We start from the raw sequence: 13,863 nt of genomic DNA, 5'->3' as shown, positions 1-13,863 counted from the left end.
TCCATTGTTAGAAAGGTTGTCTTGTTTGGCGTTAAGAGATAATTTATCATATTCCCAAAGCAGACATTGTGATAAAGGTCTCACTGTTCCCTGTGCCTGCATGTGAAGTTTGTCTTAATTAAGCTGTTGAAACCTTAGGGAACTGTTTCTTCCTTGCCACTGAAAATCACCTTGCGTGTTTACTTCAAGCTCAGCGAGGCAATGGCATCCTGTTGACTTATTTCTCCTTTGTAAGCACGCAAACAGTAAAAAGGTGGGGTTTTGTGCAAAACATATGTAACTGTTTTTAATAATCTGGGGTCAGTGTGTGCTTTTCTAGAGTTGTTTCACAAGCATTTTAGTGAAAAATATATTCAAACTGAATTCTATCCAATCTATCTCTCTAATGTCTCTAATAATAGGGCCGTGTGGTTTTGCTTATGGAAACCAGGCAGTTAGACAGTGTGTCGAATGTTTAATGAAGGGAGAAGATTATGAAGTCTTGGGTAATGTTATCACTGTGGAATTAGACACCCGTCTTGTTTTTATACCTCTTGGTGAAAAAAAATGACCCCTGAGAAGTTCTGATCAAAGGAATCTAGAAATTTTATAGACAAAATTTAAGATATAACCAAAGATGAAAGTTACAGCCTTACATTTCTTACATTACTGCCCTTCTGCAGACCTGAACTGTTTTGCCTAATGTGTAAGTTTTGAGTCACTTCATTTTTATAACATGACCCCCCCCCATTATTTTTCATGTTGAACTGTTTCAGTACTATTTTCATTGTAATTTAGTTGCATAAAATTGCACAATGTCCTGTACATTTTTGTTAAGAAAGCATTGTGTACTGAGCTACAACAGAACAGATGTCCAATTAAAATAAAGGAATATCATGGTTAGCTACATGCTTACTTATAAATGTTCAATAATAAGGGACTGTTTTTTGTTGTTGCTGCTTTAGTTTAGTGTGGAAGATCTCACTACCTCCTTGAGGCTGAATCAGTTAGTTAGCCAACAACTTTAAAAACGACTAATACGTTAAAGTTAAATACAAGCGGAAATATCGTACCTACTCGGTTAGAACGCATTGGCTTCTGATGAAACGTTAACACATTGAGTGAGCTGGCTAAAATAGCTAAGTAGCTAGCTAACAGTAATGTTTATTACCGCCGTAGCTAGGTTAGCTAGATAGAACCAAGTTAACGCGATTATACAGCAAGGAGACCATAAATAATTGTTAAGCTACCAGCACTTTAAGAAAACCATAAACATTCTAAGTATCTTGCTAAAAACGTTTACTTCTTAGTTCTTTGCTCAACCTAGCTATTGACCTTCACAAAGCTATCTAATAATACTTAAGTCAAATGTTAAAAATCAGAAGGTCATTCACAGTAGCTGCTCATGGCCGAGATCAAATCACCTGTCTGAATCCTGATGATGCTAGCTAGGTAGCTAGCTAGACGGGTACCATTAGCTTGATGACATGCTAACGGCTCGCTATTGTGGTTAATGTTCGCAAGCTCGCTAGCTAACTACAGTTGCTGCTAAAAATAAACTTTGCCAGGATGTGCCGACTGTCTATGTAACGTTAGCAACGAACTAGTCCAGCGCGCTCTACTACAATCAAGCAGTGTGAAAATATTACGAAACTGATGTTAATTACCTGTATTCAACCTTTTGGATGTGCCAACGAGGTCTAATGTATCGCAGTAGCGGAGATCAACACGCTAGTGACAGAAGCCTTGAGCGTTTGTCAGGAAAAACAAACACAAAAGAGGTTCTGTCTGCGTAACTTCCGGGAGAAGGGTGCACTAAATAGCACTCCAGAAAAAAAAAACAACCCAATCACATTACCATTTCAAAATGTGCATGTCACAAATGTCATTTTCCCTATATAGTATGTGTTTATAATTCAATTTGCTTTATACCACGCGCCTCTTTCATCTCTGTTCCACTACACAATAAGGTAGTGGTGTGATTAGTTGTGGTAGGCTGTAAGAGCTTCTTTGTGGATGTTGAGACAAGATTTGTTTTTGTTATTGATCTTTTTCATGTATATACAGTCTTTGGCATATGATAACTGCTGCTGGAAACTAGAAATGTAATATATTTCAATCGCCTAGCATATTTACATAACTGTTCTGTTAACTGAGTGGTACAATTTTTATCCTATACTGATCGCACATCAGACTGGAGCATATTTATGCTAGATTCCAGTTTGGCATGGCATGAATGAGAAAGCATGATTAGTCTATCCAACATGCTGTTTCATAAATTGTAGTGTGACGAAATGTGTGCATTTGTTAGTGAGGGCAGAAGTTAAACACACAGCCATGTTGCATGAGTTACACGTCATTGTCACTAATTACCTGGGAATGGGCCACCAAAAAATCCAGCTAGAAGCAGCCCTGTTATCAAAAGCGTATTGATGAAAGACTAGAAAATAGCTAACCCAAATACAACATGCACACTACAGTATAAATGGCAGTATATACATTTCACTGGGGATAAATATCAAGATGTAGACGTATACAATATGTAGAAGTAAATGAAACATTTTACAGTATACAATTCTATTTGCAAAATGAATTAAAATTTGTGACATGTAAGGTACAGTTTTGTAAACATGACAGTTCACTAGGCTGTGTGAATTGCTTCAGCAGTAATTACATTTCTAAGTTTTTCCTAATTCCTAATCACTATTTGCTCCTAAATGACTCCTTTCTTAATGATATTTTGATCTCATTGCTTATTTTGTTGTTGTGCTGTCTGGTGTTGACCATTTAAGGACAGATACCTCCTTCAAGTCTTGATTCCTCTTGAGGATTCTTTGTTACACCCATAGTTTTACCTTGCCAATGTCACCTTTGGCTTGCTCAGTGGGGGGTCCAGACTCTGACATCAGTAAAGCTGTTTTGTTACAATGAATGTAGTAAAAGGTGCTACAGAAATAAATTTGAATTCAATTGAACTGGTTTTCATCAGGACTGCAGAGGATTGTGGTTCAGCAAAGATATGCCATTGGGAAAGAAACAGGTCAGATGCTGGTTAGTATTGGTTTTGAATGCTTTAAAGTGTTTTCCATTGGGGAGTTTCTGAAATAAGTGACATCCAGGTGAAGGGATTTGCAGAACTTTTGGAGTTTCTAGACTGATGAAGCTCAGCAAGGAATGAGAAAGAGAAAAGAGAGAAAGAGAAAGATGACTTTCTGAGCGCACTCAATGATATGCTGCAGCTGGTTTCTGGACTGTGCATTAGTGGAGCCTAAAATGTAATTAAGCTTTTGATTAAGACATACCTGCGCTTCTGTACTTTCTTTGTAATAGTAGAATCCTGCATCTGAAATGAATTTGCAGGATTCCACTGCATTGACCAGTTTCTTAATGACTAATGAGGAGGGTGCAAGAGGATGCTTCCTGAAGTACATTATAATTTCCACATCTTGGTGGTGTTGAGATCCAGGTTGTTTAAGACACAGACACACTAAATTAGGTATATCTGGGAAAGTTCACTATTGGCTCACTCTAGGCTTAATTCTAAAACTAAAATATATATTTCTTTAACTTCACTTGGGATTCTCTGAACCTATGTAGACCCAGAACTAATGTATGCATCTGGTGTCTACAAAAAAGCTACAGTTCAGAATTACAAAATAACTCTATTTAATACCAAACATAGTTTGGAATCTGGAGGGTTCCATACACCCTGGAACATAACATTGTTTTAGTGTGGATGCAAAAGATGCAAAAGATTTGAAATTACCCACAAACCACGGACATACGAGTGAAATTTAGAAAACCTGCTGAGCTTTTTTTTTAGAGTACAGACATCCATTGGGATTTTATACCATGTAAATGTCCTTAAACAGAGATATGGACGCAGAATAACGTTATTGTGAACAGCTACACATAAGAAGAGTTGTTGTATCGTTATAGGCCATTTGAATGAACATAATTTATGGTCCAATACGGTCAAGCATATTTGGTCACAATTCCCATATTTTCACGCGCGAGGTCGAATCTTCGCGGTTACGAGAACTCGCGTCACCATGGAAGCAGTTGTTTTTTGACATAGTGTTTTTTTGATTCCAGACGATGAACTGTGATGAACGATGGTCTGAGAAGAAAATTCCGAGCAAGTCTATGTGTTTACATATACCCAACTTTCAAGATCGTACTGGAATTCAAAAGAGGAAAGTGCTTTTTATTCTTGTTGGAGAACACAGTCTTTGTAAATATCCTAATTGTCAACAATACTGGACAGTGTTGCTTGAACTGTAGCGTTACTGCGATTGCGATTGCTAACCTAGGTTAACTAGCTTAGCTAGTTAGCTAACGGATTCTTTCCAAGTTGAGCTCCTGACAAACTGACTTGGTGATATAGCACCTATCCAACACGCTGCTGAAGTGCGCTAGCTAGCCAACTGGCTATATTGCTTTTCCAAATCAGTGATTGGATCAATGAGTCTGATCAGTGATGATTTATGCGCTAATATCGCCGGAGTTAAACGAACAACTCCTTGATCACGAGAACTACCAGAGCCGAACAAATGGGGTAGAAGAGCTGAAGAACATTATTTCAGAGCTGGACTTGAAAACCGTTTCCTCTGACAGTATTGTGGAATTCATCAATTTTTTACGTAGACTTCTGGATGATACAAACTTCAAAGTCTTGTATGGCACTTTACAGGTTATCAGCCTCCTGGTTCAAAACCTGGACTACGCCGTGGACAGACATTATAAACAGATTGTATGTGTGGCCCTCAAAACTTTGGGGGACGCACGGACTGTTCCCCGGAATGAGTACATGAATATTTTTCGTCACCTCATGAGGATTGTAGGTCCACAGAAAGTTTTGGAACTTGTAATAGGACAGCTAAGGCACAAAAATTCCAGAGTCAGAGAAGATGTCATCAACATCATCACAGCTGCTATGCTCACACACCCCAGAAAAGACTTCAATATCCCTAATCTGTGTTCTGTAGTGGCTCCTTATCTTGCAGACAATAAAAAGAGGGTCCGACATGCTGCTCTGGAGCTCTTTGCTGTTTTTGACTGCTGTCTTGACACAGGAAAAAAACAGCTACTCATGAAGGCCATTGACAGGTTGGACTTCACTGGAGATGTGGAGGGACTTATGGCTGCAGTACAGGCACGAAGAGCCAGACATATTCTCCCCCGATTGTCTGCAGATGGTATGGTGGAATACGCACTGGTCATCCCCAAGCCTGGTCAACGGCGAATACCTCAGTTTGGCTCTGGAGCTGACCTGAACTGGGTTATTAATGGAGGGAAAGTTAACAGTGCACAGAGCCACCACACAGAACCAGATTCGGATCGACTGAGTGGCTACGGCAGCTTTGGTTCTCTTACAGATGGCCTCCAGTCACACAAGAGAGTAGTTAGCGCTAGGAAGGCGAAAAACAAGCTACCCTGGGAGAGGTCTTTCCTCCCATGTTTAGTAAACAAGCAGCCTTGCAGTGCATCAAATGCAAAGTTATCTGATAAGGTGGGTGATTACCTCATGAAGTTAATTTTACATGCACACACAGAATTACAAAAAAGGAAAAATAAGGTTAAAAATGAGAGAATGTACTATTTTGAATGCAGCTCCAAACTCAACAAGCTACTTTACCTTTTTTTTCCTTTATGTAGCTGTGAATCTTATTTATTTGTGTTAGGCTACAAGTTGTTTTCTATTCCATATTCCAATTTCCATCAACATTACTTCTTACATTACTGCCCTTCTGCAGACCTGAACTGTTTTGCCTAATGTGTAAGTTTTGAGTCACTTCATTTTTATAACATGACCCCCATTATTTTTCATGTTGAACTGTTTCAGTACTATTTTCATTGTAATTTAGTTGCATAAAATTGCACAATGTCCTGTACATTTTTGTTAAGAAAGCATTGTGTACTGAGCTACAACAGAACAGATGTCTATTTAAAAAAAGGAATATCATGGTTTGCTACATGCTTACTTATAAATGTTCAATAATAAGGGACTGTTTTTTGTTGTTGCTGCTTTAGTTTAGTGTGGAAGATCTCACTACCTCCTTGAGGCTGAATCAGAAAAACTGTGGCACAAACTCTGGTAAGTAAATGTCTCTTTGTTTTCTCTTTGTGTCCTCTATTTTAGATTTGTCCTATTTTCTTACTAGGTTTTCAACATACAACCTATAAATACATGTTGATTTGTATTCCCATGTCTCTTGTGTCTTTTACTGTTTCTGCCTTTACTCATGCTTTCATTTTCACACCTTAAATTAGCAGCTAATTATCTAGCTAATTAGTGTGTGTGTGTGTGTGCGTGCGTGCGTGCGCGTGCGTGCGTGTGTGTGTGTGTGTTAATTTATCTGGACATTTGTCCTTGAACATGCCACCCAGACTTGTAACATGTAGGTCAAGACATGAAATGAAAATGTTAACTCATTGTTAAGTTTTAAATGTGTATGAGTACATGGAATACATTGAAGTGGGTTTCTATCAGTATTCGGACTGCTGCTATTAATATGGGCGTTCTTCAGTACTTTTCAATATTCCTGTACTTTATGGAAAAAAAATTTGGCATCATGAAAAATATCCTAAAATCCACACCGAAGCATTAACACAATGTAGCAGTGTGTGGATTATGAAACATGGGAGTAGTATTTATTAGAAACACTAGAGGAAGTCTGAATTTGAGTGTATTTCATGCTCCAGTACTAATTTTAGCAGTGATATGTTTGTAGATGACTGAGTAGAGCACACTAGAGTGGGCACCATGACCACCCACATGCAGGGTGGGTTTACGGTGAAACACATTATTTGTTGGGCAGTTTTGTTTAGCCTAGGATGATAATGCTTCCTACCATTGATATAGAAGCTTAGTATAATACTGGCTATACATGTATATTGATTATAGTTGTCACTTTGTCATTATTTTAACCCGCCCCAACAAACAAACAAAACATTGTCATGTTGCTTTGCTGGCTTCTGATACCACATCTAGATGGCTGCAAACGCAATCATCTATATAACATGGCTTCTTTAATATGCTGGGTGAAACAAGGCCAGTGTTGAGCTCTGGTGTGCTGCAGCGGTCTGTGTGATGTAAGGAATTTGTGATTTTTACCAAGTCCTATTTTAGTTGGCATTGACATTATAAGACTGCAGGCAAGACTAGACTTGAATCTTTTATTGCAGTCTGTTGATAAAAGATCCCACCTGCACTGTTCAAATCCAAGAAGAGCCTACAGAGGTCTCCTGTAAACAATGTAACCATATGATTAAGTTTTCTTAAAATTATGTTAAAGTCTTTAGTTATAAAATCTAAATTGCTATTGCTCACTTTTTGTTTACCGCTTAGTTGTTTTTTGGTATGCATTTGTAGTCTGATGTGTGCCTATTAGTTACATATGCTGAGCTGATGCTTCAAATTGTCCTCAAGTTTCCTGTTTCTGTTTCATTCTCCAGATTCAGTAGAGCCTTTCCAGCCCGATGCTCCAGGATGGAAAAGAGAGACAGTGGGTAGACTTTGTCGAAGCGGTAGCCTTGGTGCGGACCCAGATATTTTAAAAGCAGCTAATCTCAGTGATTCTGACAGAGGTGACTTGTTGATGTTGATTTTACTTTATTTATATATACAAAATGTAGAAAATAGCACATTTGCATAATTTTTGCAATAGATTTGTTTTGTTGTAAAATATTGCTAAATAGAATAATTGGAATCAAGGCATCACTTGACCATAAACTTCACTCACTGAGTGTCAAATGAAAGGAGCTACTGAACATTATTTGCTGCCAAATGAATAGTCATGGAAGATTCTCTTGAGAATAGATGCTCTTTTCCATACAGGTTTGCCCAAAGCCAACCGCTTGCTGTCTGGTAACCCCAGTGTAGAGCGCACCTTTTCAGTTCCTTCCAATCCACCCCCCCCCGGGTCTTTTCTGCTGCCCTCCTATCCTCTGGCCACTCTTCCGGGAGTGCAGCTGACTCCCACCCTGCCTCGTAGATGCCATGCAAACTCCTCACTGTCCATGTCCAATACATGGCCCAACAAGCGAGATACGATCCCTCGTCACAGGGACCCCAGCTCATGGGGGGATAAAACAGGTGAGGGCATAGCTACATTGCTTAGAAAATGTGTCTTTGTTCAGTGGGAAACTGCCAAAGCATTTTTGGCTCTTCAGTATTTAGCAGTGTCAGAATTAAAAATGAATCATACTGAAATATCAAATTGTATTGAAATGTAAGATTTCAGGATTCAATTAAAAAAAAAAAAGAAACTGAATCATTGTTGGGTCACACATTTACATGAGCTCTACTTAATCTGGAATGGATGTCTTGCTTTCAGTTATTCTTTGTTATATCTTTGTGATATCTAATCACATTTTGAGTAAGAACTTGATAGTTGGTAACAAGGATGCCAATTACAGGATGAAAATGTAAACTGTTTACTGTGATTGTAATGCAGCTGCCTTCACTTTTGACTGGTGTGTTTCTCCATATGTGAAGTACACAGAGGTTGATGTGGCTTTGCCTTAAACTGACACTTTTTTACCACCATGACAGGAGTTTTTGGCTTCACTGGTGCTCCCTGCTACCCTGGAGTGACTCTGTCCCCAGAACAGGAGGAGTTGGTAAGAAAACCCCCCAGGGAGCCACTGATTGGGGTGTATGGCCATGCTGTTTCAGCTGGCCATATGGATTCGGAAGAAAGCACTGAGCCAGAAAAAGCAGCGGTGAGACAATGTTTATTTTGTTTTATTGAACAATCTGCTAATATTTATTGATTCCCTTTACTTTAATCTTTCCTAACTTCAGCAGTGGTTTTTGAATGTGCTGTTGATATGGAATGACTTTGTTGCCAGTTTGATTTTGATAAAATAACGATTTGATAAGATTTTAATGCAAATTGACTCCTACGTTGCATAATTTCAGTCCGGTCCTCCAGGTTCTGATTGACAGTCTTGAATAGAGATGCTATGTGGTTATTCATGTATGTGTATTTGTTGGAGAGGGTAAAGCCGTTTAGGTTTGCAAGGGTTAAGATGCATCAACATCGTCTGGAGCAGCAAGAAGTTCCGCCTATACAGGGGGAGTGGCAGAACATGCAACGATTGAAGCAGAACTTTAGACACATGGCATTTGACGTGGGCTCAGACGACACGGCATCTCTGAAAGGTAACGGTTGACCTCAATGAATGCTCCTCCTCGTGCTTACTGAGACTCATGGAAGCTCTGTAGTCACCATAGCCTGTTAATCTCCTTCCCATCAGATTTGCAGCGCAACGGTAGTGTTCTAGCATCCACGAAGGCTGAACTCCTGGATGATTTGCCCTCGAGCCCCAACAGCACACACGCACCCAGAAGCCTGGTCAAAAGTTTCATTCGTCCCAGCCCTCCCACGGCTCCTTCCAGACGCATGCTGCCACGACGCCAACAAGCCCCCAGTCTGAACAGAGCATGTCCACCCCTTTCAAACTGCTCTGGTGAGTGTCACCTGTTATTCTGCGCTTCATGCATGGTCACTGCTCTTGAGTAAATAGATTTGCTCTAAACGCTGTATCACACAATTGTGTTTTAAAGGCCCTGCACAGTTGTTTGTTTAAAAATGCAAAAAAACAAAAAAAAAACCAACCATATATATTCCAAAGAATGTTAAATATTCCAGTCACCTTCCTACTATCATTTTTTTAAACCATAAAACGACATTAAAAAGAGTGTTGTCCTTTTACCATTCTGCTGTTTGGGCGTGGACCTCAGAGGATTCATTGACAGCCTCTGTGTGAAAAGCTATTAGGGATTTTGGTCAACAGCAGAATCCTTGCTGTGTTTAAATAGACTAATCAATTAGAGGACACCACAGTTCGTATTTTAAGAATACATTTATAGCAATATCATCTGCATTTATTACATATTGATCATGTTTACATTAAAGCTATTAAGGAACGTTAGCTAACTAGCGTATATTCGGCTGGTTAATCAGGTCTAGCTAACAGGCTTTGACTACGCACGGAGAGAGCTAAACATGGGACAGGCAGAGACTGGGGGCAATTTCAAATAGTGTTGGTGTATCATAACGTTATAAAAAATACATTTGTTGACCCAAATTGCACAAAATTAGCAAACGTTTGCATGTACTAACGTTTTGTTATATTTTCCATTACTTGCTACGGTATTGAATAAAGTGTCGAATGAAAACAATGGCTGTTAATTAATATCAAAGACTTACTAACTTATCAATATTACCTCCAGTAAGTGTGGGGAAAGGTGTTGTGTTTCAGTTATAGTCGGCAGGCAAATCTAGAGCTGTATTGAGCTCAGTTTGCAAATTATTTCACAGTAAAATGCTTGCTACAAACTCTTGTATTGGGTGTCACTTAGACCCCAGAAAGAAATTTGAGCAACCTTGATTTGGTCTTGTTTTCTGGAATAAAATGTAGAGTAACCCTTTTCCCGTTTGTATACAAAAACTGAGCATTTGTATGTACATGTCATCTCTGTTCCTTGAAAAGAGCTATGTGCAGTGATTGAAGTGTAGTAGGGTCAGTTGATTTCACAGTTCATGTATATGCAATATTACATAGCTTATGATTCCCTATAGTCAATTAGTGTTATCTGTGACATCAAAGATAACACCACATAAAGTGTAAGTCCTAAATAGAAGTTAGGCGGTATAGAAAAAATAAAACAATTAGAGGTTGTTTTATGCACTCTACAATGCCCAATAACTACTGAACTGAAGCAGAAGTATGAAGATAATCACATACTTCCAGCTAATACAACATTTTGAGTAAGGAGAAAAAATACTGTGCAAGGCCATTAAATGTAGTTGGCCATCTTGAATAATGTTATGTTTTGCAGTCAAGTTGATTTGAAACAAAGTTGAACTGGTAGCCCTAAAATAAGTAGTCAGTTTGTTTGTGGTGCGGTATTCCTCTTTAGATGAACTCACACCAGGAACCCCCAGGAAGAATCCCCATGAGCAGCTGGCTTTGCGGCCGTTCTCTAAACCGGACCTTGCTGTCACTCAGAGCTTCAGACTGCTTAGCTCTGATGACTGGTAAATCTCATACCTGTAAAATTATGACGCATTTGGCTAGGGTCAAGTAAAACAGTTTAGTAATTTATGATTTTCTGCATATATGATACATATGCTTAGAAATTAGTAAAGTGATTTTATCACTATCACTTTTTTCCTTTTGTCCCCTCTTTCATAATCTTTTTTCAGTTATGATAACCTACTTTTACAGTTTGTGTTTGTCCAATATTTTCATACAGGGAGAAGAAGATTGATGGCCTGATACTCATGCGTAGTTTAGCACGGTATCACTCTGATGTGCTTAGTAGTAGGCTTCATGATGTCTGCCTTGTTCTTAATCAAGAGGTAAGTGACTATATCTGCTCACTATTGCGTCTGACTCCTTGTAACTTCCTGTGAATCTGTCTGATTCCTAAAATTAACCTATAATACCATTAAATTTTTTGTCATACACCATCAGCCTATGTTATTGAGACATTGCTGCCAAAAACTACACAGATCTTTCAGTAAAGTTAGTATAATGCTTGAAATTATTATAAAAATAATTTTCATCTAAGGGCATTTTAGATGCCATATTTAACTGTAATAATGAGTGATGAAGCCATTTCTTGGCATAACACAAGCTGGAATGTCTTCCTTCCCCCAGGTTCAGAACCTACGCTCTGGAGTGTCACGCGTGGCGGTGGTGACCTTGGGAGAGTTGTACTCTGGCCTGCAGAAAAGTATGGACCAGGAGGTGGAAGCTACAGCCAAGGTCCTCCTCCACAAAGCAGGAGAGTCCAATGCTTTTATTAGGCAGGATGTGGACACAGCCCTGGACTGCATGGTGCAGAACTGCACCCCCACCCGAAGCATGAACGCTCTTCTCGCTGGAGGACTCGGGTCAGTTAACTTGCAGTTAGCTTTCAGCTATAGCTTTCATCTAGCTGCAGCAGTCAAGAGGCCAACAAATGAGAGCGCTTTGGCTGCTGTTTGCTATTATTTTCACTTATCCTTTGGTGTTTCGAAATGTTTTTTGGCATTGGACAGTATTTTTGTTGATTTATCCTCTTAAAGATTTTTTTTAAAGCCATCAAATAGAATAGGATAATTTGATTATGCCTTTAGTTCATAGATAAGTGTATTAAGTTACTTTAAAGATGAAAGAGTTAAACATTGCACTGTATACATTGACTAGATTACTACATATTTGTTATTATGTCATACTTTTTTGAGTGCCTTTAAATATTTCCTTCTCTTTTCTCGTTTGTGTTCTCCTCAAAAGTCATTTGAATGCTGCAGTAAGAAAGTGCACTTCTCAGCATTTGGCTACTTTGATAGAAAAGATTGGCGCTGACCGCTTATTGTCTGGGACAAAAGGTGTGACTAATCGAATTCTACCTGCAGTCTCCAAATTGGCGCAAGACTCTTCCCAAGAAACCAGGTTGGTACCAGGATCAGATGGAAAACTATCAAAGCTTTTCACATGCCCAGATAGTAATCTTTTGGTTTATTCTTTTAGTCTCCTAACTATGACACTCTGAAGTCAGCAAATGCAGCTAAATTGTAGAGTAATAGAAGTTTTTTAGACACAGAGTGTCTTGGCAACTGGAATTGTGTCCTGGTAAAATAAATATACTAATAAATATTGGACTCTGCTTAATTGTAGTAAATGTAGTAGACTGGTACAATTTGTTGGTGTGCTGTGAGTCACCCTTAAGTTCCTCCCTCATGGTTCTCTCATGGGAACGGGGCTGTTATTTGTCTCAGGTACTTTGGTCGCCGCATGCTACTGTTCCTGTCGTCTCATCACGACTTTGATAAGATGGTGGAAAAGTACATCCCTACCAAAGACCTGCCCACCATCAGGGCCACTGTCCTCACTCTGAAATCCAAGGTGACAATTCAGCACAGTGTCTATTTGTATATATGATTAGGATTTTTAATTCCATTCAGCCACTATGCTGTAAGCTTACTGACTAAACAAAGCTTATTCACTAAACTTATTCACAGTATTAGTGAAACCCACCTCAGAGCTGACAAGGTAGACAAATGTTTTAAACAAATACTAAAGTACAGAGCAGTGCAAGGCACCACACATTGTACACAGCAGTATGTATATACAACAAATATATTAAGCCAAAATCATATATTAAAGATGTCAGTGTACAAAAAGATGAGGCAATACAGTTGTCTCCTAGTAAATAGTTTGTGATCTCCCATTATAATAGTTCAAATATTGTATTTACAGTAAGGTATAGATATTGCACAGTGCAGTCCCAGACCCAGTAGTTAGAAACAAAGTATGAAAGAACATTTGGTCTTCATTATCTGGAGAGTCATCACCCAGTGATGCTGATGTGGATTTAGGTCCCGGGTGAGAAGCCTCAGGATACCCCTTCAGCTCGAGGCAGGCGCTATATTCCTTGCGGTGGAATGAGGTATGCCTCCTCTATAAACCGTCAACCTCAGATTGTCAGCAGGTGAATTTTTAAACAATCAAAGCAAAAAACATGAGTTCCTATTGAAACTGCTTTAATCTTTCTACTTTTTGATGGTGATTATGTTGTTGTTGTTGTTGTTGTTGTTGTTTTAAATTTATTGTAACCACATTCAATTTCTTTTTATTACAATAAACCAATCCTTACATTTTCTCTCTTGTTGTGTGTGTTCAGCAAAGATGCCAGCAAAGCACAGGTCCACAGCATTGCAGACAAGACCAAGTACATCAAACAGCTTAAATACACAGACAGGACAAGGTCCAGGTGTGGGATCCTCCCAACTGTACGTGGCGGGCCAAACCACATGACTCGCGGGAGATGAGCGTTCTGTGACACTTATTGCCAAGGTGCTATTTAAACAGACTGTGAGCACA

At 39.0% G+C, this 13,863-nt stretch overlaps 1 protein-coding gene across 1 annotated transcript; it reads left to right on the top strand.

Annotated features, from left to right (window-relative positions):
* The first annotated feature begins 4,459 nt into the window (after positions 1-4,459).
* LOC145655511 (TOG array regulator of axonemal microtubules protein 1-like) lies at positions 4,460-13,475 on the top strand. The gene is made up of 9 exons (XM_081709043.1): positions 4,460-5,416; positions 9,040-9,148; positions 9,244-9,456; positions 10,913-11,030; positions 11,249-11,354; positions 11,656-11,891; positions 12,274-12,432; positions 12,759-12,885; positions 13,359-13,475. The coding sequence occupies exons 1-9, from the start codon at positions 4,460-4,462 to the stop codon at positions 13,473-13,475; spliced, it is 2,142 nt and encodes a 713-aa protein (XP_081565169.1).
* The last annotated feature ends 388 nt before the right edge of the window (positions 13,476-13,863 follow it).

The sequence above is a fragment of the Electrophorus electricus genome, unplaced genomic scaffold (assembly GCF_041902795.1).
Source record: "Electrophorus electricus isolate QZ-2024a unplaced genomic scaffold, ASM4190279v1 Scaffold27, whole genome shotgun sequence".
Taxonomy (NCBI): domain Eukaryota; kingdom Metazoa; phylum Chordata; class Actinopteri; order Gymnotiformes; family Gymnotidae; genus Electrophorus; species Electrophorus electricus.
This window is presented reverse-complemented; position numbering and strand designations above follow the sequence as displayed.

Excerpts from the sequence above, each read along its gene's own strand:
- LOC145655511 (XM_081709043.1), top strand. The coding sequence starts at position 4,460 with ATGATTTATGCGCTAATATCGCCGGAGTTAAACGAACAACTCCTTGAT. Across the intron at positions 9,149-9,243 it reads CGACACGGCATCTCTGAAAG|ATTTGCAGCGCAACGGTAGT; the intron begins GTAACGGTTGAC and ends CCTTCCCATCAG. Across the intron at positions 12,886-13,358 it reads TCCTCACTCTGAAATCCAAG|GTCCCGGGTGAGAAGCCTCA; the intron begins GTGACAATTCAG and ends ATGTGGATTTAG.